Raw genomic sequence first — 27,695 nt, 5'->3', positions numbered from 1 at the left:
CGAGGCAGGACTCTGGAAGAAGGAGGAGAAAGGGGGAGGGAACTGGAAGCGTATACCGGTATGTGCTTGTGCACATGGCTGTGAACTTTGTGCATGCTTTTTGTGACTTATCACACTTGCTCCTTCTACCAGTTCATGGATGGTAGAAATAAACGCTTTTTCTCCGAAACTATTCCTTGAGTGTCTGCTGACTCCCATCTCCCTTTCCCGGGCGCAATATTTTTCCCACCCGAGGGCAAAGCCTCATAAGACTACATGGGCACCCCCAGCTTCCCCTCACAGAGCTACAATTCCCAGAGTGGTTTGACAACAAGTCCCTCTTCTCCAGGAACTGTGAGGGGGAACGACGGGAGTCTCCGAAAAACTCCGGCGCCCTCAGCAAAACTACGACTCCCAGGATTCCTTGTGTTATGTACTGAAGTTCTCACCCTGGGCCAGCAGGCGGATACTGTAGATAGTTATGCAAATGAAGGATCGAAAAGTGACGTTCAGTGATTGGATAGTTTTGTATGCAAATGAAGGATCGAAAAGTGACGTTCAGTGATTGGATAGTTTTGTATGCAAATGAAGGATCGAAAAGTGACGTTCAGTGATTGGATAGTTTTGTATGCAAATGAAGGATCGAAAAGTGATATTCAGTGATTGGATAGTTTTAGAAAATGGCAACAGTTGCATTATTCTGGAGCTCTATATCAGTGTTTCCCAACCTTTTTTGGGCAAAGGCACACTTGTTTCATGAAAAAAATCTCGAGGCACACCACCATTAGAAAATGTTTAAAAAATTAACTCTGTGCCTATATTGACTATATATAAAGTAACTCTCTTTAATAGGCATCAAATAAACACAAAGAAAGTACCGTATTTTTCGCCCCATAGGACGCACTTTTTCCCCTCCAAAAATAAAGGGGAAATGTGTGTGCGTCCTATGGGGCGAATGCAGGCTTTCGCTGAAGCCTGGAGAGCAAGAGGCATCGGTGCGCACTGACCCCTCTTGCTCTCCAGGCTTCAGGAAGCTGTCCGCAAGCCTTGCGCGCCCGGCAGGAGCTCCCGCCCAGCGCGCAAGGCTTGGGGCGGCAGCCTGTTGCCCGAAGCACAGGGAGCCCTCCGGAGGGCTCCCCGTGCTTCGGGCGAGTGTCTGCAAGGCTTGCGCGCCCGGCAGGAGCTCCCGCTGGGCGCGCAAGGCTTGGGGCGGCAGCCTGTTGCCCGAAGCACGCGGAGCCCTCCGGAGGGTGCCCCGTGCTTCGGCGAGTGTCTGCAAGCCTTGCGCGCCCGGCAGGAGCTCCCGCCAGGCGCGCAAGGCTTGGGGCGGCAGCCTGTTGCCCGAAGCACGCGGAGCCCTCCGGAGGGCTCCCCGTGCTTCGGGCGAGTGTCTGCAAGCCTTGCGCGCCCGGCAGGAGCTCCCGCTGGGCGCGCAAGGCTTGGGGCGGCAGCCTGTTGCCCGAAGCACAGGGAGCCCTCCGGAGGGCTCCCCGTGCTTCGGGCGAGTGTCTGCAAGCCTTGCGCGCCCGGCAGGAGCTCCTGCTGGGCGCGCGAGGCTTGGGGCGGCGGCACGGGGCGGCCGGCCGAAGCGAGCGGCGATGGGATTTGGGAGGGAGCTCGCTCGCCGCCCCGCGTGTGCTCGCCGCCGCCGCCGCCCCGCCTCTCGCCGCCGGACTCGCCCGCCTCCCTCCCACGGCACACCAGGCAACGTCTTGCGGCACACTAGTGTGCCGCGGAACACCGGTTGGGAAACACTGCTCTATATAAGCAGGCTGACTGAGCTCCTCAGCCTAGTTCTGTTCTGGCATCTGAATAAAGAAGAGCTGTTTAAAGAATCGCTGTGTCGTCTGACATGTTCCCCCACAACTTAACACCTTGGGGGCGGGGGGAAGCCATGGCTGTTTTAACAGTCCATTCCCAGGGAACTCTAGGAGCTGGGGGGGGGGGAGAGAAAGGGTTTTCTCCCAATTCTCAGCACCCTCATCAAACTACAACTCCCACAATTCTTGGTGGCATTTAAAGGCACCGAATGGGGGGTTTGAATGCGGACTATGAGAGAGTGAGAGGCTCAGTGTAAGGGATAATTTGGGTGGGGAGGGACAGGGTGAACGTTGCCCCGTGAAGGGTTGGGCACAGACGCAATTAATAAACACCTATTAATAGGCGGGCAGAAAATCCTGTGGCGATGAAAGAGGAAAGGGAAAGGAAAAGTAGCCTCCGGGGCGGCAAGACCTACAGAACCACGGGGTGCAGAGATCAGCAGAAGAGGCCCTCTTGGTAGCTGCAGCTCAGAAGAGGGCCTTCTCTTAAAAAATAAAAATAAAAAATTATTGGTTTTACATATACTGTAAGCACATTATGTAACACCGTCTCCTCTTATTTTATCTTTTTGGCTCAACTGAGCCTGGCGGCTTCCCTCCCTCCCTCCCTCCCGTCTGACAGTTTACAAAATTAAACTTGGCATCTTTACATTTCGCTTTGTTTCCTATCCTTGTTATATCGCTACCGAAAATATTGTATTACTCAACCCTGGATTGGTAGCAATTTCATCTGACAAATCTGATAGTGATGTTAATTGCTGACAGTTGTCTTTCAAATATAACATAAAGAAAGAAAGAAAATATTTAATAAAAAAAGAAAAAATATATAATATAAATTTGTTCCAGTCCTTTTGGAATGCTTGGTCACGCTGATTCCGGATTCTTCCGGTCAGTTTCGCCAGTTTGCCAGTACCTCTCTACCCACTATCCCCAGTAAAAAAGCTTCTGGCTTTTTTAACAAAAGTGTTTTCTTTAGCTCATTATATTATATATATTTCCCAGAAAGCTTTTACCTCTTTGTGTGTCCACCACAAAAGTATCTTCCTTTTCCTTACATTTCCAACATTCATTTTTTGTTCTATACATTTTGTCCAATTTAACTGGTGTTAAATACCACCTGTACGCCATTTTCATAACATTCTCCTTAAGTGTACGGCATACCAGGACAGGGCCTTCTCAGTGGCGGCCCCTAAGCTTCGAAACTCCCTCCCCTCAGAGGTGAGCCTAGCACCATCGCTGCTCAGGATCTGGCAAAGGCTGAAGGCACCCATCTTTCCATCTTGGCCTTTGACCCTTGAGATGCTCAGCCTTTTCCTTCTACTCACGGACCCAGCCAGGATGCCTAATGAAGGCTTCTGAAACTGCTGCGTAGATGCCACCCCTTAAGAGCACACAAACCACACTCGCCTGCAAAGAATTGCGGGCGCTTCAGTTGACTCCTTGCAGAGCTACAATTCCCAGCACCTTAAACTATAGCTCCCAGTATTTTGTGTGTGGAGTGTGCTTGAAATTTACAGTGCCTGTGCAGCTGTAAAGGATTCTCCCGGGACAGCTCCTTTGACCGGAAACAGGCTTAACCGCATCCCAAGGAGTTCCTTTGTTGTGAAGGATGCTGGGAGATTCAGAATTCAAAAATCAATTTAGGGGGTAAAAACCATCCAATAAACATTAGATGATCGCCAGGGCTAGCTGGCTAAGTTAGTCCTATTTGGACCAGCGAGGAGACCAGGGGAGAATTAGCTGTGGGATCCCAGAGTGGGTAATCTTCATAAAAAGGGGAGGGAGAGGGAAGGAAGGGGCATAAAAGATCAGGCTAAGTTCAAATTGAAAGCCAGGTGGAGTAGCTGTCTTACAGGCCCTGCGGAAGGAAGTTAAATCCTGCAGGGCCCTGGTCTCCTGGGACAGAGCATTCCACCAGGCCGGAGCCACCACTAAAAAGGCCCTGGCCCTGGTGGAGGATAATCTGACTTCCTTAGGGCCCGGGACCTCTAAACTATAATTATTCATGGACCTTAAGGTCCTCTGCGGGGCATACCAGGAGAGGCGGTCCCATAAATACCAGGGCCCTAAGCCACAAAGGGCTTAGGGATGAGGCCTTGTACGCCTCCTTCCGGCAACTCCAAGCCAAGCTGGTGCCAAGCGTCTTGCTCTGCTTTCCTTTGGACGCCATCAGTAGGGCAGAGATGGGGGTCTTGCCATCTGGGCAGCCCAGGATCTCAGCCACAATACCCAGGCTTGGGGCCCCCAAAAGTCACTTTGGGGCTGCTTGTTTGACTTCACCCCCAGAGGCGCACTCCATTGTCTCTCGAGGCGGATGCGAACGAGCTTGGCACCGAGTTTTTACCTTTACAACCTCCTCAATCCTGGTGTGGCTTCTGGGAATTAACTTGGCACCGAATCTGGGACCCAGGCGCTTGGTTCTTTGTTACAGGATAAATGGTGGGCTTGGTTCTGGCAAGGCAGGGGGTGGGCTGCTTCCCCCTGGCTCAGGTTTGCGAGATTACAGGGTTGGTTTGCCAAGAAGTCTCAGTCCCCAGCGCTCCCGGATCCCCAAGCTTGGACTGCAACGTGCCAGACATTCCTCGCTGCCCAATTCCTGCAAAGGCATTGCCACTCAGCCCAGCCTGGGCAGGAAACCTTTAAGAAGTCCAGCAGTCCCTTATCAACCATTAAAAAACCCAGCAACTCTGGACTATGCAGAACTAGATAAATTAACAGGAAGGATTCGAAATCTGCGGGACCAGAAATTCACAGAAGACTGGTGTAAATTTACAGACTATTTGAAAAGTATTTCTGATGATCAAACTACGTTTGTAGGTTTGCAAGAAGTTTCGTGAGGTGAATTATCGGAACTATTGCCAAAATGGATAAAGGGGAGGATGGTTAGTTAAGATAATTAAAGGCAATATGAATTTAAGAAATGCATAAAAAGTGGTTTAAATGGTGGATCATCAGAGGTGCTGATGGAAGTCCAAAAAAAAAAAACCAAACACACATTGTATAAGTGGTGAAATTTTGTGGTACGTATTATAATTTATATGTTAAAATTAATAAAATTTATTATTAAAAAAATAAAATAAACCCAGCGACTCATCACCTACCTACCCTGCGTTACTCATAAGGAAGACTGTTTGTTTAAGATAAGAGAGACTTGAGTTGGAGAGACCCGTTTTTTAACATCCTGCTTTGCCGCTTTGTTCTCTCCTTTCTTTGCCTTCCCTTTTCTGTTCTAAATAAAACACCGTTGCCATTTGGCTGTCGGGGTCTGGATCCTTGCAATCTCCTGGGGGCATCCTTTTGGGGTGGAAGAGGGGGGCTTTGCAGGGCTGCGATGGACCCCAGGAGTGGGGAAGGCAGCTGGCTGCTGCTAAGCCTTCTGGTCCCTGATAAACTGAGAGGAACCCGGCTGATAAGGGCAGAGTGAGTGAGGTGTTTTGGTTTCACAGCACGGTAGAGTTGGAAAGGATTGGGGCCCTCTGCTCCAACCCCTTGCAAGGCGGCCCCTTCAGAAATGATTGCTTTGGCCTCCCAGAATGCACTCGGGGCAGGGAGTTGTAGAACTTAATCAGGGTGGTGGTGATGACAGCAATTGCCATGGTTTGGGAAGCAGCTGGCCTTCCTTGCAAGGCAGTTGTGTTGTGCATAAGTCTCCCCACATCCTTTACAGGTGAGTAGAGGGCTTAAAAAGCAGGGACATCACCTTGCCAACAAAGGTCCGTATAGTTAAAGCTCTGGTTTTCCCAGTAGTGATGTATGGAAGTGAGAGCTGGACCATAAAGAAGGCTGATCGCCCAAGAATGGATGCTTTTGAATTTTGGTGCTGGAGGAGACACTTGAGAGTCCCATGGACTGCAAGAAGATCAAACCGATCCATTCTGAAGGAAATCAGCCCTGAGGGCTCATTGGAAGGACAGATCCTGAAGCTGAGGCTCCAAGACTTTGGCCACCTCATGAGAAGAGAAGACTCCCTGGAAAAGACCCTGATGTTGGGAAAGATGGAGGGCGAAAGGAGAAGAGGACGACGGAGGACGAGATGGTGGGACAGTGTTCTCGAAGCTACCAGCATGAGTTTGACCAAACTGTGGGAGGCAGTGGAAGACAGGAGGGCCTGGCGTGCTCTGGTCCAGGGGATCAGGAAGAGGCAGACACGACTAAATGACTCAACAACAACAAACACGACGGCTGAGCTGGCTGTAGAGTGTTACAAGAATTACGGTATAAGGTCTCAAATATAGAATAAATATTCATAAATGCACACATATCTAAATATATGAACCATGTGCCTGAAATGGTACGGGGGAGCAATCCTGAAGCCATTTGGACTCTCCCAGTGACCTCAGACATTCCTCTGCAGTAAGAGAGGCAAATGGGGAAAGCCTTCCCGTTGTCTTTTCGCTTTCAAATCCTGACTTACGGGCGTATTTGTGTAGGAATAGGGTGAGCCTGTGACCTGGTGTCAGGAACTAAAGTATTAACCACCACAAAGAATGGCCAGGCTGCCCAGGTAATGCAGTCAGTGACCATTATCAGGTATCCCAGCAGGCAGGATTTCTGCTGTAGATCGCCTCCTTCTGTGATGTATGAATGATGTATTGGGCTACAGGGTGGGCAATTTCTAGAGTCTATATAAAGGCTTGTGCACCATTTTTCAGGGTTCTCCTCCTGAGTGAGGACCCTGTTGCAACAATTCCTTGAATAAAGATCAGGCTTACGAGCCGCTTTGCTTCTCAATATTCTCTGGTTGGCCTCTGTTATTTTCTCCTACTGATAGGTAACCCACTTAAGGACTCTATATGGGCTCTGGAATACCCCATAAGGGAAAGGGGCAGTTTTTTCTTTTAACAAGAGTAAATAATGCACTCAGGTTTATCCGGAAGAGTTCCTTTCCCCCTGCTTGTGGAACAAAGATAGGGTATTCCACCCCTTCGCCATCCTCCAAACTGCCATCACCATCGGGGCAGCTTAACAACAAAGCAAAGAGGTGTCACTTGGCAGGACAGAGCCTCCAAAGAAGAGTCACAAAGAAAGGATTTTGTAATAAACATACCGGTAAATCTGCCCTTATTCCCTTATGGGGGACACAAGAGCCCTTATAGAGTCCTTTGCAGGTTCTCCATCGGTCGGAGAAAAGAATAGAGGCCAATCAGAGAATATTGAGGAGCAAAGCAGCTTGTAAGCCTGATCTTTATTGATCTCTTACCCCCTTCACAAGCAGGAGGAGGAGGAGGACCCCGAACAAAGGTGTTCCTGCCCTTATATAGACATTTTAAATTGCCCACCCTGGAGTCCAAGACCACCCCCAGAAACATCATACATACATCACAGAAAGGGTGGTCTACAACAGAAATCTGAGTGTGTTGTTTACCTCCTGTCTGGCAGGTTACCTGTCAATGCTCACTTGATTGGATACCCTGAGGAGCCTGGCCAGTCTTTTGTAATGACAAATAGTTCCTGAGCCAGGTCACAGGCTCACCCTATTCATAGGCAGACATACCCTTCAGACAGGATTTGTGAAGGAAAAGACAATGGGGAGGCTTTTCCATTTTCCCTGACCTTGCAGAGAAAATATTTGGTCAGTTTGGGAGTCAAAATGGTTTCTGGGCTGTTTTCCTGTGCTGCTTCAGACATGTGGTTTATATATAACCTTAATTTTTTTATTTCAGGGTGTTCTCCCGAGCCCATGTTCTCAGCATGTTGCTACAGAATGGAAGATGGCAAGATCCCCACCAATGTGCTCTATGGTGAGCTGGCTTCAGACGCCAGGCCTGTTGCCAGACCAACTCCGCATTCCAAAGATGTCTGCAAATGGGACAACCAAGGCCGGAAACATCAGCCCCGCTGCAAGGGAATCCCTTGCGGACCACTGGAGACCATTAGCCATGAATCCTCCCTGTTGCCCCCCTAAAATGTGGGGCTCTGTAATGAGGCGGCGACATGGAATTGCAGCGTTAGAAGGGTACCCAAGCGCCATCTAGCCGAACCCCTTGCAATGCCCTCTGCCCTTGCTCCATAGCACTCGGAAGCTCCAAATCGTGTGGGTCTGAGGCATTTGGAACAACCTCATCCTATTTGAGTGGTGTCCAAACTTTTTTCAAAGAGGGCCAGATTTGATGAAGTGAAGGGCCGTGAGGGCCAACCAAAGTTGTTGGCCTTTTTTTTAGGACTGGAGTTGTTGGAACTTTTTTTAGGGTTTTACCCCAGGACATAAACAGCCACAGGGGCCGGATTAGGCCCCCGAAACGGACTTTGGCCTGGGGGGTGAGGTCTGAGAACTAAGCTGTGTGTGTTTGTGTGCCCCACTTCAGACTGAAAAGGAAATAAATGTGTAATTTTTTTTTTTACGAAGGCTTTTCTTCTGTAATTAACAGGTCATTAAAACCCCAGCCCCTCCCACTGCCCCAGGTATGAACAGGTAACATAACAGCAGCAACTCTTCCCGTCCATCAGGATCAGGCCCTCCTCCCCTATTCAAGTCCGGCACTGGCTAGCAGAGATTATACTGTATATCTATCTATCTGCAGGGACAGAGACGTCAGCCAATGTGTTGTCCTTTGAAAAATCCCCTTTTGCTCTCCGCGGCCAATGGGAAGCTTCTTTGAATCCCATTGGCCCTCGACTGGCTGGAATGGGCGGGATCCACCAAAGCAGGCCGCTTCCTGTTCCTGTGTCTATGTCGCCACCTGCTGGCCGCTACCCGAACTGCAGTCTCTATGTACAAGATGTGCTTCTAAACTTTGCGTTATATACTGCGCATGGCATGAAGCAGTATATATGTCAGCAGTGGGCTGAGGCTGGCAGGGTCCTCAGCAGCGTCTATTTCTCTCCATACTAGCAGGACAGCTTTTGAAACAATCGTAGAATTGCAGAGTTTTTTTGGGGGGGGGTCATCTGGCCCAACCCACAGCAAATGTCCAGCAGCTTCAAAGAAACAAAATCGGAAAACGAAACGGAAAACAAAGCAGAATAACGTAGGAAACACGAGGCGTTGTAAATTTGGGAAGGCACAGATCCCGGCAGAGGCAGAAGTGTAGCAGCGAAAAATACAATTCCCAGTTCCTCTTTCCTTTCTCTCTTTTTTCAGTTTGTGGCTTCTGTTTTCATAGAGTTGGAAGGGACACCCAGGGTCATCTAGACCAACCCCCTGCAATGCGACGCAGGAATCACAAATCGCAACAGCTGAGGCCCACCTGTCCGCAACAACGGGACGCCAAGCCTGGGATGGGTGGCAAGGCGGGTTCTGGCCACAGCGGGGTGAGCAGCTTTTGCCCGCCGCAAAAATGGACCAAGGCGTCTTTAGCGGGACCGAAACGGGAAGTTCCAGATCGGGAGGGGGAACGAATCGTTGGTGCTGCTCCGATCTGGGAGCCAGGAAGGCCGAAAGACTGAACGCAGGGAGTCCTAGAACCATAGAAGTGGAAGGGACCCCGAGGGTCATCCAGTCCAACCCCGCGCAACGCAGGAATCGAGTCCGTAGTGGCTCCTGCCCCCTTCCTCTCTGAACCCCCACATCCAGCTCCCTGAAGGGCGCAGGCAGCCCACCAACTCCTCCCTCTCGACGGATCCCCAGCGCCCCTCGTCTCAGTGGACTTGGAAGAGACCGAAGTAGGTGAGGTAACGGTCAGCCTTGAGGCGGACGTTGGCAATGGTGCGGACCCGGATGGACTCGTCGGGCCGGAGAAGGACCAGGCCGGAGACCTGGCAGACGCGAAGTTCGGGGTCCTGGGGCCCAGAGCTGGTGGGGGGGAACTGCTCCAGGCAGCGCAGGGCCAGCTCGCCGTCTAACATGATGTCCAGCTTCATGTAGATGGTCTTCCCTTCGTTGAAATGGACCTGGCAAGGGGTGACACGGAGAATAAGCTCAGAATCGCAGAATTGTCGACCTGGAAGGGACCCCCAAAGGACATCCAGCCCAACCCCCTGCAAGGCAGGAATCTCAGCTAAAGAATCCTTCGCAGGCAGCTGCATGAACTCTTGACAGAGTGGTGCATGCTCTGGTTTTGGAGATAAAATTGAGGTTGAATCCTGACAAGACAGAAGTACAGTGGTGCCCGCAAGATGAACGCCTCGCAAGACGGAAAACCCGCTAGACGAAAGGGTTTTTCGTTTTGGAGGCGCTTCGCAAAACGAATTTCCCTATGGGCTTGCTTCGCCAGACGAAAATGTCTTGCGAGTTCCTGCGGGGTTTTTTCCCCTCCCCCCCTTTTCCTAAGCCCTAAGCTGCTTATCAGCTGATCCGCTAAAAGCCGCTAAACCGCTAATAGCGCTAATCCGCTAAGCTGTCAATGGGCTTGCTTCGCAAGACGGAAAAACCGCTATACGAAGAGCCTCACGGAAAGGATTGATTTCGTCTTGCGAGGCACCACTGTACTCTTCTTGGGGGGACAGGAGGCGGGCGGGTGTGGAGGACTCCCTGGTCCTGAATGGGGTAACTGTGCCCCTGAAGGACCAGGTGCGCAGCCTGGGAGTCATTCTGGACTCACAGCTGTCCATGGAGGCGCAGGTCAATTCTGTGTCCAGGGCAGCTGTTTATCAGCTCCATCTGGTACGCAGGATAAGACCCTCCCTGCCCGCTGTCTGTCTTGCCAGAGTGGTGCATGCTCTGGTTATCTCTCGCTTGGACTACTGCCATGCGCTCTACGTGGGGCTACCTTTGAAGGTGACCCGGAAACTGCAATTAATCCAGAATGCGGCAGCTAGGCTGGTGACTGGGAGCGGCCGCCGAGACCATATAACACCGGTCCGGAGAGATCTGCATTGGCTCCCAGTACGTTTCCAAGCACAATTCAAAGTGTCGGTGTTGACCTTTAAAGCCCTAAACGGCCTCAAAGGCCCAGTAGACCTGAAGGAGCGCCTCCACCCCCATCATTCAGCCTGGAGACTGAGGTCCAGCTCCAAAGGCCTCCTGGCGGTTCCATCATTGTGAGAAGTGAGGTTGCAGGGAACCAGGCAGAGGGCCTTCTTGGTGGTGGCACCCACCCTGTGGAACGCCCTCCCTTCAGATGTGAAGGAAATAAGCAGCTATCCTATCTTTAAAAGACATCTGAAGGCAGCCCTGTTTAGGGAAATTTTTTAAATTTAATGCTGTAGTGTTTTTAACACTCAATTGGGAGCCGACCAGAGTGGCTGGGGAAACTCAGCTAGATGGGCGGGGTATAAATAATAAGTTGTTGTTATTGTTATTTCCCAAACTTCTGAGTTCAGCTGCCCCTTGATCGGCGTAACCTAAACCTGTCACCTGCCCCAACCCAAATCCTTGCGAACTCGCAACTAGAAAGAGGTCAAGAAATATCAGTACAGTGGTACCTCGGGTTAAGTATTTAATTCGTTCCGGAGGTCCATTCTTAACCTGAAACTGTTCTTAACCTGAAGCACACTTTAGCTAATGGGGCCTCCTGCTGCGCCGCGCCGCCGGAACACAATTTCTGTTCTCATCCTGAAGCAAAGTTCTTTACCTGAAGCACTATTTCTGGGTTAGCGGAGTCTGTGGCCTGAAGTGTATGTAAACTGAAGCATCTGTAACCCGAGGTACCACTATATTTACAATTCACATTAATCACTCGTCGCCGTTAGCTAGCAATAATAAAATGTGTATTTAAAAAAGGAAGTGCAATAGGTCAAAATAATGATTTTTTTTAATATCACCTAAAGAGATGGGGTACGGAGGGTCCTTGTTGGCCAGACAGGGGCACTCTGTACATGCTCGTGACCTTTCTTGCTGAGACTCGTGAACCCCCTTCTGGCCTCTAGACCTTTAATCACCCCAACGCAAGCCCCACTGACCCCGGGAGATCAATACCGAAAACTTTGGGAAATGTTCTTTCTCCCTCTCCCCACCCCCCCAAGAACCAAAGCTCATCATTTCCCAGGATGCCTTGCTCTTTTTACCCACAAGTCTCCGCTTCCTCCCCCCCCCCAATAACCCAAAAACCACCTGGGCCCTCCCTGGCCCCAGATTACCTTTTCTAGCCCTCACCTGGCAGTACAGGTAATACAGTCCCCTCTTGGCCACCCTGAACTCGCCCCGGCTGCTGTCGTAACGGAGGGGACTCGTCGTGTTGAGTTTAGCTTCCACCCACCCGCGGATGGTCCCGTCGGCATCTATGGGGCAGGGTGGGGGGAGAAGGAAACGGTTGAGGAGTTTGCGGCTGGCAAAGCATCTCTCCAAATTACCCCCCTTTGCCTCGCTACCCCGGTCAGATTACCCAGCGGGGTCCCGTTTTTAAAAATTTTGATAAAATATCTACAGTAGTTTTTGCTATGTGAATGGTGCCATACACACACACACACACATGTATATGTATGTATGTAACAACTGCATATACGATGTGGGTGGCGCTGTGGGTTAAACCACAGAGCCTAGGACTTGCCGATCAGAAGGTCGGCGGTTCGAATCCCCACGACGGGGTGAGCTCCCATTGCTTGGTCCCTGCTCCTGCCAACCTAGCAGTTCGAAAGCACGTCAAAGTGCAAGTAGATAAATAGGTACCACTCCAGCGGAAAGGTAAAAGGCGTTTCCATGCGCTGCTCTGGTTCGCCAGAAGCGGCTTTGTCATGCTGGCCACATGACCCAGAAGCTGGACGCCGGCTCCCTTGGCCAGTAAAGCGAGATGAGCGCCACAACCCCAGAGTCGGTCACGACTAGACCTAATGGTCAGGGGTCCCTTTACCTTTTTTAACAACTGCATATATAAAAAATAAGAACGGATCCACGTGGATCCTCAAGATTTTTGCACTGGGTCACCCCAAATTCACCATCAGATCACATAGCATGTCCGATTTAACCTCCTTCTGTTGGGCCTGTAAGACAGAGCTATTCCGCATGGCCCTGATCTTTTATTTCCCTTCCCTTCTCTTCCCTCCCCTTCCCCTTTTATGAAGATCACCCGCTCTGAGACCCCACAGCAAATTCTTCTCTGGCCTCCTCGCTGGCCCAAGTAGGACCAATTCAGCCAGCTAGCCCTGGGGATTATTTAACTGATTTTTGAATTTTATTGTTAATTCATGTTTTTATACTGTATTTTATGCTGCTTTTATAATTGTTTTAAAGTTGTTGTTAGCCGCCCTGAGCCTGGTTTTTGAACCAGGAAGGGTGGGGTATAAATAAAAAATTATTATTTTTATTATTATTTTTATTATTATTATTATTAGGGTGCAGGCAGGGTCTCAGAAGTCTTCCCCTCTTCTCCCCTCCCAGCCATTACAGAAGCCCCAGCCCAAGAAGTGTTACCTGCCTGAATCCCAGCTCGTCCTTCGGTGGGCTGCACTGAAAGAATAAAAATAAAAGACGGGGGTCAAGCAGGACTCCTGGGTCCTCCAGCGGACCGCGAGTGGGTTCCTGAAGGCGCAAGAAGCACCGCTTGGCGAGAAGGAAGACCCCCCCCCAAAAAAACCCAAAGCAGTCCCTTCCAAATAAAAGCAGGGGGGCTGTGGGAAGGGTCCCTGCTTTCTTCCCCCAACAGGTGGGCTGGGTGGGGCCAGATCTGGCCACAAGGCGCAAGGGAGCATGCCACACGTTCTCTCACCTTCGTAGTGCGCAGCTGAGACAGTGCTGGGTCTCCGAGGCCGGGAGCGCTTGCCTTTGGCAGCTGTGAAATGGGGAGAAATAATAATAATAATAATAATAATAATAATAATAATAATAATTTATTATTTCATACCCCACCCATCTGGCTGGGTTTCCCCAGCCACTCTGGGCGGCTTCCAACAAAACACTAAAATACAAAAACCTATTAAACATTAAAAGCTTCCCTAAACAGGGCTGCCTTCTGATGTCTTCTAAAAGTTTGGTAGTTATTTTTCTCTTTGACATCTGGTGGGAGGGCGTTCCACAGGGCGGGCGCCACCACCGAGAAGGCCCTCTGCCTGGTTCCCTGTAACTTGGCTTCTCGCAGGGAGGGAAGCGCCAGAAGACCCTCAGAGCTGGACCTCAGTGTCCGGGCAGAACAATGGAGGTGGAGACGCTCCTTCAGATATACTGGGCCTTTGAGGTCGTTTAGGGCTTTCAAGGTCAGCACCAACACTTTGAATTGTGCTCGGAAACGTACTGGGAGCCAATGTAGGTCTTTCAAGACTGGTGTTATGTGGTCTCGGCGGCCGCTCCCAGTCACCAGTCTGGCTGCCGCATTCTGAATTAGTTTCTGGGTCACCTTCAAAGGTAGCCCCACGTAGACCGCATTGCAGTAGTCCAAGCGGGAGATAACCAGAGCATGCACCCCTCTGGCGAGACAGTCTGCGGGCAGGGAGGGTCCTGCGTACCAGATGGAGCTGGCAGACAGCCGCCCTGGACACAGAACTGACCTGCGCCTCCATGGACAGCTGTGAGTCCAGAATGACTCCCAGGCTGCGCACCTGGTCCTTCAGGGGCACAGTTGCCCCATTCAGGACCAGGGAGTCCTCCACACCCACCCGCCCGCCCCCTGTCCCCCCAAAACAGTACTTCTGTCTTGTCAGGATTCAACCTCAATCTGTTAGCCGCCATCCATCCTCCAACCGCCTCCAGACACTCACACGGGACCTTCACTGGTTCTGATTTGAAAGAGAGGTAGGGCCTTGCTAGATCAATAAGGCATGGCTGGGGGTACACAATTCCACCCAGTGCCTAGTTATAGGATGCCGGAGAGAGTTGCAGATTCTGGGAGCTGTAGTTTGCTGGGAGTTGTTAGGAGACCCCTCCTATTCCCCTCAGAAAGCTACGATTCCCAGAATTCTCCACGAAGAGGGACTGGTTTTTACGCCACTCTGGGAACTGTAGTTCCAGCAGGGGAACAGGGGTCGCCTAATGACTCTCAGCAACCTTAACAAACTACATCTCCCTGTATGCCACAACTGCAGCAAGAATTTTGTTAGCTAAGAATTGGAAAACACAAGAAGTTCCAACGGTGGAAGAATGGCAGATGAAGATGATGGACTTTTCGGAGCTAGCCGACCTGATTGGAAGAGTCCGCGACCAGAAGAAGGAGGAGTACCAGGAGGAATGGATGAAATTTAAAGACTATTTAGCTAAATATGTTAAGATAATTTAATTGGAAATTTAATTTAATCCGATAGGCTTAGGATTTAAGTATGTAATGTTAGGCATTAATATGTTTAAAGCTAAATTAGAAAGAAAGAAAGAAAGAAAGAAAGAAAGAAAGAAAGATGTTAAGCGATAAAGTTAATTTTATGAGAAAATTGGTTTTGGAAAACTGTTAAAATGATATACACTGAAATTCAACAAGGGGGACTCAAGGAAGTCACTTAACAATGTTACTCAGATTGGTTTAAATACGGTTGAGATTTGTCTGATTGTTTAAAATTTTTGGAAAATCAATAAATTTTTTAAAACAAACAAACTGCATCTCCCAGGATTCTTTGGCGGGAGGTGGGGGAGTCCTGGCTGTTTAAAGTGGGGGGGGGGTGCTGCTCAGAAGTCCATTGTGGTCAGCCTTCGCCTTCCCGTCTCCCCTTGACTTCACCCCCCGAGGTGAACTCCATTGTTTTTTGAAACAGGTGGGTTTGAGACCCGTCGCTGACCCTTGCCTGGTTTCGCTGGCCTGCTGAAGCCATTCCTGGGATGTGAAGGCTTTGCACCAGAACCCCCTCCAGCCCCAGATGCCCAGCCACGTCGGACTACAACTCCCATCGTCACTGCACGGCGGTGCTAGCTGGGGGCGACTGGGAGTTGCAGTCTGAAACATCCCCAAATCAACACAGACTGTGGAAACCTCACACTGGACTTCAAGCATCTGGCATTGTGTGCCTCCCCATTCTTCCTCCAGACTCTGGATCCTTGGTTTCCAAATGAGGTGCAAAAGCTGCTCTCATCAGAAGAGATTTGGGGAGCCATGTCGTCAGCTGGTGTTGGTCCACTGTGCTCCATTAAGTCCAGGGTCAACACAGCCATCTACCAGGAGCACTTCATGCTTCCTTCCGCAGACGAGCTTTATGGGCATGCTGACTTCATTTTCCAGCAGGACTTTGGCACCTGCCCACAGTGCCAAAAGTACCCAAACCTGGTTCAATGCCCATGGGATTACTGTGCTTGATTGGCCAGCAAACTCGCCTGACCTGAACCCCATAGAGAATCTATGGGGCATCGCCAAGAGAAAGATGAGAGACATGAGGGAGGGGTGGCTAACACCCCAGAGGACAGGATCACACTTCAAAACGACCTTGACAGATTAGAGAACTGGGCCAAAACAAACAAGATGAATTTTAATAGGGAGAAATGTAAAGTATTGCACTTGGGCAAAAAAAATGAGAGGCACAAATACAAGATGGGTGACACCTGGCTTGAGAGCAGTACATGTGAAAAGGATCTAGGAGTCTTGGTTGACCACAAACTTGACATGAGCCAACAGTGTGACGCGGCAGCTAAAAAAGCCAATGCAATTCTGGGCTGCATCAATAGGAGTATAGCATCTAGATCAAGGGAAGTAATAGTGCCACTGTATTCTGCTCTGGTCAGACCTCACCTGGAGTACTGTCTCCAGTTCTGGGCACCACAGTTCAAGAAGGACACTGACAAACTGGAACGTGTCCAGAGGAGGGCAACCAAAATGGTCCAAGGCCTGGAAATAATGCCTTATGAGGAACGGCTAAGGGAGCTGGGCATGTTTAGCCTGGAGAAGAGGAGGTTAAGGGGTGATATGATAGCCATGTTCAAATATATAAAAGGATGTCACATAGAGGAGGGAGAAAGGTTGTTTTCTGCTGCTCCAGAGAAGCGGACACGGAGCAATGGATCCAAACTACAAGAAAAAAGATTCCACCTAAACATTAGGAAGAACTTCCTGACAGTAAGAGCTGTTTGACAGTGGCTGAAGGCTGCTATTGAAGCATCCTGGTTTTCCATAACACCTCAGCAGTGCCACAGGCTGAGAGCATCCATGCCACACCGCATTGAGGCAGTAATTGATGCAAAAGGGGCGCAAACCAAGCACTGAGTACATATGCATGCTTCTACTTCTCAGAGGTCCAATATTGCTCAATTTTCAGCCCTTGTTTTGCTGATTTCATGTAATATTCTAATTTTCTGAGATTGTTAATTTGGGGTTTTCATCAGCTGTACGCCATGATCATCACAATTATAACAAATCAAGGCTTGACATATCTCACTTTGCATGTCATGAGTCTATCTCATATATTAGTTTCACCTTTGAAGTTGAATTACCGAAATAAACGAACTTTCCCATGATATTCTAATTTTTCGAGTTTCACCTGTACAACTGCCACATTCCCTGGCCTATCAGGTGCCTCGCCTGCTCCCCTCCCCGTCCACTCCATTGAGGGAGGCGGTGACACTCACCCTGTCTCCTCTGCCGCAGCGCCCCCTGCTGGGCAAAATGGTGCAGGAACTTGCCTTGGCTGCTCCAGCCGGTAGACAGCACCACCTAGAGTTAGAGAGGGACAATGCAAGACACAGAGGGCAGGCAAAATTACAGGTACCTTGGTTCTCAAAAGCTTTGGTTCTCAAACTCCGAAAACCCGGAAGTAAGTGTTCCGGTTTTTGAACGTTTTTCGGAAGCCGAACGTCCGATGCGGCTGTCGGCTATTGTTTCTGGGGTGCCTGCACCAATCAGAAGCCACGTCTTGGTTTTCAAACATTTCAGAAGTCAAATGGACTTCTGGAACAGATTAAGTTTGGCCCGTTTGGTTTTGGTATTTATTTTGCGTTTTTGAGGCTTTAATAGAGTGCATTAATTATTGCGTTCATTTTATGGATGCATGGTCTCTTTAGATAGTAAAATTCATGCTAAATTGCTGTTTTAGGGGTTGTTTTTAAAAGTCTGGAGTTGATTAATCCGTTTTGCGTTACTTTCTATGGGAAAGCACGCCTTGGTTTTGGAACGCGCTTTGGTTTTGGAACGGACTTCCGGAACGGATCAAGTTTGAGAACCAAGGGACCACTGTATGTGGGTTCTCCGTAAAAAGCGAACCCCCAAAGGATGGCAATGCCAGGCTCAGCTGGGGCATGAGCCTGCTGTTCCATTACCAGGTAATATTTGGATCAAACATTTTCTTTTCCATCCACCTGCTATTGTAGAGTTAGGAGAGGGGCAGGGAAAGGGGTGTCCAAAATGACAGAGGGGTTGGAGCAGCTGTCCCACAAATAAAGGTTACAGAGTTTGGGCATTTTCAGCTTGCGGAAAAGGCAAGGAACGGGAGACACAACAGGAGTTTATAAAATGTAGAAAGTGGATAGAAAAATGCTTTTCTCCCTCTCCAATGACGTGAGAATTCGTGAACACCCAACAACACTGAACGTTGAAAGATTCAGGCGTAGCTGAACTATGGAACTCCCTGCCACAGGAGGCAGCAAAAAGAGGTTTAAATAAATTCACGGCGGAAGAAAGAGCTACTAAATTGATTTTTGATATTATTGTTATTTACGTTTTATACCGTATTTTATGCTGGGGTTTTTTTGTAGCATCAATTAAGTGTTTAAAATTTGTTGTTAGCTGCCCTGAGCCTGGTTTCCTGAACCGGGAAGGGCGGGGTATAAATAAAAATTTATTATTATTATTATTATTATTACTAGCCAGGATGGCTGTTATCTGCCTCCACGGTCTGAGACATGAAGTATTTAAGGTTTGATGTTCTCTTGTGTTTTTATATTTTCCTGGAAGCCGCCCAAATGGATGGCATTATTATTATTATTATGTCTCTGAATACCAATTTCTGCGAATAGCAAGAGGGGAGAGGGTTCTTGGGTCGGATCCTGCTGGCGGATTTCCCATTTGGGGCATCTGGGTGGCCGCCATGAGAACAGAGTGCTAGACCAAATGGGCCATTGGCCTGACCCAGCCAGATCCGTTCCCTTGTACCAGGGACCCCCAGATGTTCTTGGACTTCAGTTCCCATCATCCCCAGCTGGCGTGGCCCATGGTGGGGGGTGATGGGAGCTGGAGTCTTTTCCAGAAAACATACAAAAAGGGCTCCTGGTTCCTCCCCATGGCCTTAGACCAGTGTTTCCCAACCTTGGGCCTCCAGCTGTTTTTTGGACTACAACTCCCATCATCCCTAGCTAGCAGGACCAGTGGTCAGGGATGATGGGAATTGTAGTTCAAAAACAGCTGGAGGCCCAAAGTTGGGAAACACTGCCTTAGACAATCTGTTTTCCTGCAGAAACCAGTGCAGAGGAGAAGGGGTTTTCTGGAAGCCCTGCTCCAGAGCTGTTCCAAAACACGCGACGAAATGGACATACAGCCCTCATGCAGGCAGCAGTTCAACTGGGTCAGACCCCTGGGAGAGAAAGCCACATACCGGGTCCAGCTCTTCGGCATCATCCTCAGACAGCAGCTCCTGAGGACCAAAGAGAAAGAAAAATGTGTGTGGGGGGGGGAATTAAGGTCTTATATATATACACAGTGGTACCTCGGGTTACATACGCTTCAGGTTACAGACTCTGCTAACCCAGAAATAGTACCTCGGGTTAAGAACTTTGCTTCAGGATGAGACGCGGGTGGCGCTGTGGGTAAAACCTCAGCGCCTAGGACTTGCCGATCGCATGGTCGGCGGTTCGAATCCCCGCGGCGGGGTGTGCTCCCGTCGTTCGGTCCCAGCGCCTGCCAACCTAGCAGTTCGAAAGCACCCCCGGGTGCAAGTAGATAAATAGGGACCGCTTACTAGCGGGAAGGTAAACGGCGTTTCCGTGTGCTGCGCTGGCTCGCCAGATGCAGCTTGTCACGCTGGCCAGGTGACCCGGAAGTGTTTGCGGACAGCGCTGGCCCCCGGCCTCTTAAGTGAGATGAGCGCATAACCCTAGAGTCTGGCAAGACTGGCCCGAACGGGCAGGGGTACCTTTACCTTTTTACCTTTCAGGATGAGAACAGAAATCGCACGGCGGCAGCAGGAAGCCCCATTAGCTTAAGTGGTGCTTCAGGTTAAGAATAGTTTCAGGTTAAGTACGGACCTCCAGAACAAATTAAGTACTTAACCCAAGGTACCACTGTATAATCAATGTTCATAAATGTACCAACCAAGTGCATACATAGATGTGTGGACCACATGTCTGGAGCAGCCCTGAAACCATTTTCACTTCCAAACTGACCAAATGATTTCTCTGCAAGGTCAAGGAAAATGGAAGAGCATCCCCATTGTCTTTTCCTTCACAAATCCTGTCTTAAGGGTATGTCTGTGTATGAATAGGGTGAGCCTGTGACCTGGCTCAGGAACTAAGTATTTATCATTACCAAAGACAGGCCAGGCTCCCCAGGGTATCCAATCAAGTGACCATTAACAGGTAACCTGCCAGACAGGAGGTAAACAACACACTCAGATTTCTGTTGTAGACTGCCCTTTCTGTGATGTAGGTATGATGTGTCTGGGGGTGAGTCCTTTGCAGGTTCTCCATTGGTCAGAGAAAAGAATGGAGGCCAATCAGAGAATATTGAGAAGCAAAGCAGTTCGTAAGCCTGATCTTTATTGAACTGTTGCTCCCCTCACACACAGAAAAGGAGGAGGACCCAGAACCAAGGTGTGCCCGCCCTTATACAGTGGTATCTCGCAAGACGAAATTAATTCGTTCTGCGAGTTTTTTCGTCTTGCGAAGCACGGACTTTGGAAAAGCTTCAAAAATCACCAAAGTCTTCAAAAACCTCAAAAAAGGCCACACCGCATGCTATGAGTTGCTCCTCGAAGTGAATGCATGGTTTTAAGAAAAAGAAACAAACTTGCAAGACAAAGGAAACAAACTTGCAAGACGTTTTCGTCTTGCGAAGCAAGCCCATAGGGAAATTCGTCTTGAGAAGCAACTCAAAAAATGAAAAACTCTTTCGTCTTGCGAGTTTTTCGTCTTGCGAGGCATTCGTCTTGCGAGGTACCACTGTATAGACATTTTAAATTGCCCGCCCTGGAGCTCAAGACCACCCCCTCCATACATACATCATACATACATCTCAGAAGGGGTGTAACCCAAGACCACCCCCCACAAACATCACACCTACATCACAGAAAAGGTGGTCTACAACAGAAATTTGAGTGTTGTTGTTTTTCCTGTCTGCCAGGTTATCTGATAACGCCTTATCTGATTGCCTTTCCTGGCAGTCTGCCCATTCCTTTGAGATGGTGATTACCCTGTTCCTGAGACAATGGGAAGGTTGCCTCACCCCCTCCCTCCTTGCAGAGAAAACATTTGGTCAGTTTGGGAGCCAAAATGATTTCAGGGCGGTCTTCCTGTGCTGCTCCAGACATGTGGTCCCCATATCTATGCACGTGCTTTTTTGGTACATTTATGAACATTATTATTATTTATTTCAATATATAACCCTGCAGATTTAACTCAGGGTTGTTAAGAAGACAGCGACGCAAAGTTCGAGGCTGATTTATTGCTCCGTACCTGTGGGAGAGGACAGTTCTGGGAACGGTTCAAAAATGCAGCCCTGAGATGTACTTTTTTTTGGAGAGCAGGGAGTTCAGCCTGGAGATGGTTGCCCCGGAAACTCAGAAAACACGTCTCTCCCAACATCCCGGCTGCTAACGCCTTTCTTAAAAGTAGCATTTCTGATCCTCCTCTCTGCTGTCAAGGGGAACATCAGGAAGGGGGGAAACAGCAGGGTGGGGAGTACATTTGGGGGAGAGGAGGTGTGAGAACGGCCAGTCACCATTTCAGGAAAATAGGAAACCATCTGATATTGAGCTCAGCGTTGTCGAGTCTGCAGAACAGACATGCTCAAATTTAAAGAAATGGGAGTGCCTGATCACCTCATCTGTCTCCTGAGAAATCTCTATGTGGAACAAGAAGTTACAGTTAGAACTGGATATGGAACAACTGATTGGTTCAAAATTGGGAAAGGCGTACGACAAGGCTGTATATTGTCTCCCTGCTTATTTAACTTATATGCAGAATTCATCATGCGAAAGGCTGGGCTGGATGAATCCCAAGCCGGAATTAATATTGCCGGAAGAAATATCAATAACCTCAGATATGCAGATGACACAACCTTGATGGCAGAAAGTGAGGAGGAATTAAAGAACCTTTTAATGAGGGTGAAAGAGGAGAGCACAAAATATGGTCTGAAGCTCAACATCAAAAAAACGAAGATCATGGCCACTGGGCCCATCACCTCCTGGCAAATAGACAGCAGTCATGAAATTAAAAGACACCTGTTTCTTGGGAGAAAAACAATGACAAACCTAGACCGCATCTTAAAAAGCTGATCGCTGAAGAATGGATGCTTTTGAATTCTGGTGCTGGAGGAGACTCTTGAGAGTCCCATGGACTGCAAGAAGATCCAACCTCTCCATTCTGAAGGAAATCAGCCCTGAGTGCTCACTGGAAGGACAGATCCTGAAGCTGAGGCTCCAAGACTTTGGCCACCTCATGAGAAGAGAAGACTCCCTGGAAAAGACCCTGATGTTGGAAAAGATAGAGGGCACAAGGAGAAGGGGACGACGGAGGACGAGATGGTGGGACAGTGTTCTCGAAGCTACGGACATGAGTTTGACCAAACTGCAGGAGGCAGTGGAAGACAGGAGTGCCTGGCCTGCTCTGGTCCAGGGGGTCATGAAGAGTCGGACACGACTAAACAACAACAACAACAACAACTCAGGAAGGCCTGTTAATTTTACTCTGAGTAGGGCTAGCTTTGGCAGCACCCCAAATTTCTGAAGCGGGGTCGTGCGATGCCCACACCTGTCGCCACGCAGCACTCGGTGCATGCTCAGAGGTACCCTTGCAAGTGCCAATGCCACAATTTGCACGAGGGAATCTTAGGGCCAAAAGCAGCAGTGTCCTTCATCAGTCAGTTAGAACATTTCTGGTCCAGTATGGCTAGAAAAAAACCACAGAAAAGACAAGCACTGTGCGAAATGTATGTTTTCTTATCGCATCCACGCAAACCTGTCTCTTATGGTAATTTTCAGAATGTAGATTCATCTTCATCCCATTAGAAAAAAGAAAAGTTTCCAAAGAACCAGTCAACTGTAGAGGAGGTCATTCTTGCAAAGTACTCCCAGATGAGGCTTCGTAGGATGTGACCTTTGACCTGGAGAAGAATGTCCAGAGGCCTTTCTCCTGGGCATGGTCGGCCAATTGGTGCCAAAGAAGGACAGATTTTTTTTTATGTACGCTACAGCAGCAGCAAGAATACTCATCGCAAAGTACTGGAAGACACAAGATCTACCCACCAGGGAAGAATGGCAGATGAAGGTGATGGAGTACATGGAATTGGCGGAAATGACTGGCAGAGTCCGAGACCAGGGAGAAGAGTCGGTAGAAGAAGATTGGAAGAAATTTAAAGATTATTTACAGAAACATTGTAAAATTAAGGAATGTTAGAAGGATGCTGGAATGAAGTTTTGTGGTTTAGCAGTAATGTTATAGAAATAAGTAAAATCGGATTATGAATAGGTGAGAATATAAAGTCACAACGTATTAAGATGAATTATTAAGATAAAAGTAAAGATGGAAAGGATTTGCTGAAATTGCTAATTGAATTAGAATACGAAAAAGGGAGGTGTGAGGAGGTCAGGGAAACAAGTAAATGAAAGACAAGACATGGAAAGATTGAAATGTTTTCAATTGTTTTTTATTTTTCTGTATTTTGTATTTTTTGTGTTGTGTTTTTTTCTTTCTCATTTCTGTAACTTTTTTTGAAACTTTAATAAATATTATTTAAAAAACAAAAAAAAGAGAGAAGAATGTCCGTCCGTCCGTCCCCATCTCATGGGCGGAGGATGAGCAAGACGCAATTGCTCTATTTTAAAGTAAAACAACTCTGCGCATGCTCAGAAGCTCTCTCTCCTTTGCCATCAAGCATACAGAAGAGAAAACATTAAACAATGCATTGGAGGTGCTCTTTTATCATCAGGACAGTTAAACTATTGGGATTCCAAGAGGCAGGGATGGCCACCAATTTAGAATCGGGAGAATCGGAGTGTTGGAAAGGGACCCCGAGGGTCATCGAGTCTGAAATATAAAAATTAAGGTCTTATAGATATAATAAATGTTCATAACTGTACCAAGCAAACACGTACATAAATATATAAACCACATGTCTGAAGCAGCACAGGAAAACAGCCCTGGAACCATTTTCACTCCCAAACTGACCAAATGATTTCTCTGCAAGGTCAAGGAAAATGGAAGAGCCTCCCCATTGTCTTTTCCTTCACAAATCCTGTCTGAAGGGTATGTCTGCGTATGAATAGGGTGTGAGCCTGTGACCTGCTCAGGAACTAAGTATTTATCATTACAAAAGACTGGCCAGGCTCCCCAGGTAATCCAATCAAGAGACCATTAACAGGTAACTTGCCAGACAGGAGATAAACAACACACTCAGATTTCTGTTGTAGACCGCCTCTTCTGTGATGTAGGTATGATGTTTCTGGGGATGGTCTTGGACTCCAGGACGGGCAATTTAAAATGTCTATATAAGGCCTTGCACGCCATTTTTCGGGGTCCCTCCTCCTCTCCTGCGGGTGAGGGGAGCACCTTGTTGCAACAGTTCAATAAAGATCAGGCTTACGAGTTGCTTTGCTTCTCAGTATTCTCTGGTTGGCCTCTGTTATTTTCTCCGACTGATGGAGAACCTGCAAAGGACTCTATAAGGGCTCTTGTGTCCCCCATAAGGGAAGAAGGGCAGATTTTAATTTATTACAAGTCCAACCCCCTGTGATGCAGGAATCTCAACAAAACCATCCATGGCAAATGGCCACCCAACCTCTGCTTAAAAACTGCCAAGGAAGGAGAGAGCCCACCACATTGCGAGTGAATCCATCCCACTGTTAAACGGCTCTTGCTGTCCCAAAGTTCTTCCTGATGTTTCGTCGGAATCTCAGTTCTTGTAACTTGGATGGATTTAAAAAGAGGATCGGGTAAATTCATGGAGGAGGGGAGGGCTATGGGGTGGGTTGGGGGGCTTCCGGGCCCCACCGTAGAAGGCAGCAATCGTTTTGCATACTAGTTGCTGGAAAGCACAGGAGGGAAGAGAGTTCAAATCCTGCTTTGCGGGTTTCCCACAACGGACATCTGGTTGGCCGCTGTGAGAACAGGGGGCTGGACCAGATGGGTCTGATCCTGCAGCCAGGTTATTTGCATGTGCAGACAGGTGGGAGGGCTGCAAAGGGCTTCAGCACGGCCTCTGCATTTTCAAGGACTCTGCTGGGCCTTGTTCGCATCTAACAGATGTGAGCACTCAGCGAAGGCTTTTTGTTTTTATTTGCAAAGGCCTGGGAAGGGAGCGATCGGGAGGTTGCTACGGAGAGGCAGCCAGGACAGGCCGGCCTCCAGCCTCAGGGGGGCCAGCCCAGCTGTTGGGCGTGTGGGTCCAGCGGGTGGGGTGGGAAAAAGGTGCACCAGAGGCTTCACCTCTGAACCACACATCACCCACACCCACACACACCACTCGTTTGGGGGTTTCAGCTCCAAATAAAGGGGTCCAGCCTGACTGTTTTATTACTAGTACACGGCAGAACCATCTGGAGGGCACAAGGTCGTCAAAGGATCCAGGCTGCCTCAAAGAGATCCACTCAGAGAAAAAGCAGAGGCTTTCGGAGCACACAGTTCTGGCAAGATCCAGGTTCGAATCTCGGGCCAACAACTGAGTCACTTGGGTGGGCTTGGCCAAGCTGTGAAGGCTCTTCGCTTTCCCCACCTGAAAGGCGGGCCGGGGCCGGGGAGATCTCTCTCGGGTGACCTCTCCCCACCCGAATCCGAACCCATCCTCGCGCCTGGCAGCTGGGGCGGCCTCAGGTTTTATCTGCAGCAAACCCCTCCTGAGCGCAGCCATGCAGGAGCGAGAAAGGCAGCGTTAAAACAGAGCCATTTGCACAGTGAAAGACAAATGAGAGGCGTCAAGATTAGCATCTGGAACCCTGGTCTCTCCCAGGCCCTAGTCCAGTACTCTAACCACTACCCCACCCTGCCCCTCTAAGTAAATGCATCTGTTGTTTCAAGCATGGTATGTTAAAGGGGGTCCCCTGCTTTCACCCGGTTTCTCTCCCCAATGCACCAGCATGCTGAGAAGAGGCTACACCAGTTGAATTCCCGCCTGCCGCGCCGCGGTTGCTGAAAGGTGCGGGAACATGACCCACTTAGAGCTATTTAAAGGACTTGGAGGAAGTGTTATGCCCACTCTGCAGACCATAATAACTACTGGGCTGCTTCCCACAGCCCAGGGCTCAGCAGGGGTTGGCAGGCATGTGGCGGTCTGTGGTTGAGCGTTGCATGCCCACAAGGCGGCAAACAGTGTGCTTTGCCTCAGGGGTCTAGGAATGTTTCCCAGCAGTGCAGATCTTTGCACTCTTTACTGGCCGGGGACAGACCAGCCTGCTCTGCCAACCGGGCACCCTCCAGAGGGGAGTCGTAGCCCCAACCCAGTTCTGGCAAAGGCTGGTCTAGATCTTATGCCCATTGTTCTGCTCTGACCCTGGAGGTGCGGGCAGCCTCCTGCACCATTTCCAGAGGGATCAGTTAGTGCTGGGCCTCCCAAAATGGGCAGCATCACCCGGGCAGGCGGCAGTGGGATTGCCAAGGGGCAAAGGGGGCAGGCGTGGGGCGCCGGAGTTATAAATGACTTCCACAACCTGGAATCGCTGGGTCAAATTAATCACCGCAGTTCAAGAGTTTTAATTGGGTTGCAATTAATTGTTGCTGTTTGGAATCTGAGAATTGCAGAGTTGGGGGGGCAATGGTCCCCCCAAAAGTTTGGTACCCACTGAGTTAATTTCTTCCTCTCCCACGACAGGATTGGAAATAGCAGGGCAAAGCTAAGAAGGTTGTGCCTTATCGCTCGCTGTCAAATGCTTATCTTGGGCATATTTGAGCTTTGCATTTGAACTCTTGCCTGGCCTGGCCTCTTGGCCTCACTGTTTACAATCTCCCTCCTCCCTTCCATTTATTTATATACAAGACTGTAGAGCTGGAAGGGACTTCCAAAGATCATCCAGCTCAACCCTCTGCAATGCCATTCAGAATCACTCTTTGATTAACTTCCTGCAACCATAAACCTGCTCACCTTCAAAGAGTCACACGTGTGTGTGTGTGTGTGTGTGTGTTGTTGGCAGATATGCATCTTGCAAGGCAGGCGCCCCTCCCCTCTGCCTCGGGTCTCCTGCGTTTACAGCAGGTGGCCGGATTATCGCTGACTTAAAGTGCGCACAGCGGAGCGCATTCCTCAGCCCTCCCGGACGCACGCCCTGCGCTGCTTTCGCCCAGCCCTGGCTGCGCCTGATGGGTGCTGGTGGCTGCACCTAAGGGTGCCTTCCCTCCCGCTACTCCCCGCCCGTCCGCCTCGCCGCCCTCGGTGCGAATCTCTTTGCAACTCTGCGATCTGGGGGGCCCCGAGTTGGGTCCCCCCTCCTCCTCCCCAAGGACCTTTCCGTGCGCCTCGCTGGCATTACGCGCGGCTTGGAGCCTTGCGCGCTCGCCGTGCGCCCCTCACCTGTGGCACCGCGGCGGCGGCGGCGGGCGGCGCTTCTTGCTGGGCGGCGCGGGCGCTGGATCGGGGCCAGGCGGCCAGCAGGAGGCTGAGCGAGGCCAGCAGCAACGCCGAGCCGGAGGCCAGCGCCAGCGCCAGCAGCACCAGGCGGGCGGGCGGCTCCCGGGCCCGGCGGCGCCTCCCCATGGCCGGGGCAGGAGAGGGCGGACCAGGCCGGCGGCGGCGGCGATGGCGAAGGGCGACTCCAAGCGCGGAAGCGACCGGGCGCGGAGAGGCGGCGCCGGAGAACGAGCAGGAGGCGGCAGCGGCGGCTGCAGCAACAGCGAGGCCGTCGAGGGGAGGCCGCGCTCGGCCGCCTGCCAGCAGCAGCCCCGGCGGCGAGAGGCCGAGGCGGAGCAGCAGCACCAAAACAGCAGCATCCGGACAGGAAACGCCCGCCGGAGCTGCGGCGCGCCGAGGGCGGAGCAGGCCCGGCCGGGGGCGCCGGCACAGGAAGCCGCGGCCGCCGCCTACAGCTCCAAGCGCGCAAAGTAGAGCC

The 27,695-nt window shown here is 50.0% G+C and overlaps 1 protein-coding gene across 1 annotated transcript; it reads right to left on the bottom strand.

The window, feature by feature from the left end:
• Positions 1-8,853: 8,853 nt before the first annotated feature.
• On the bottom strand, positions 8,854-27,436 carry TNFSF12 (TNF superfamily member 12). The gene is made up of 7 exons (XM_081835814.1): positions 27,161-27,436; positions 19,044-19,082; positions 17,086-17,170; positions 13,322-13,384; positions 13,027-13,062; positions 11,773-11,897; positions 8,854-9,629 (listed from the first exon to the last, which is right to left on the bottom strand). The coding sequence occupies exons 1-7, from the start codon at positions 27,341-27,343 to the stop codon at positions 9,378-9,380; spliced, it is 783 nt and encodes a 260-aa protein (XP_081691940.1). The 5' UTR covers positions 27,344-27,436; the 3' UTR covers positions 8,854-9,377.
• Between the last annotated feature and the right edge of the window lie 259 nt (positions 27,437-27,695).

This window comes from Podarcis erhardii, assembly GCF_964252035.2.
Source record: "Podarcis erhardii genome assembly, chromosome: 13".
Taxonomy (NCBI): Eukaryota; Metazoa; Chordata; class Lepidosauria; order Squamata; family Lacertidae; genus Podarcis; species Podarcis erhardii.
Note: the sequence above shows the minus strand (reverse complement) of the source record. Positions and strands in the feature narration are given on the sequence as shown.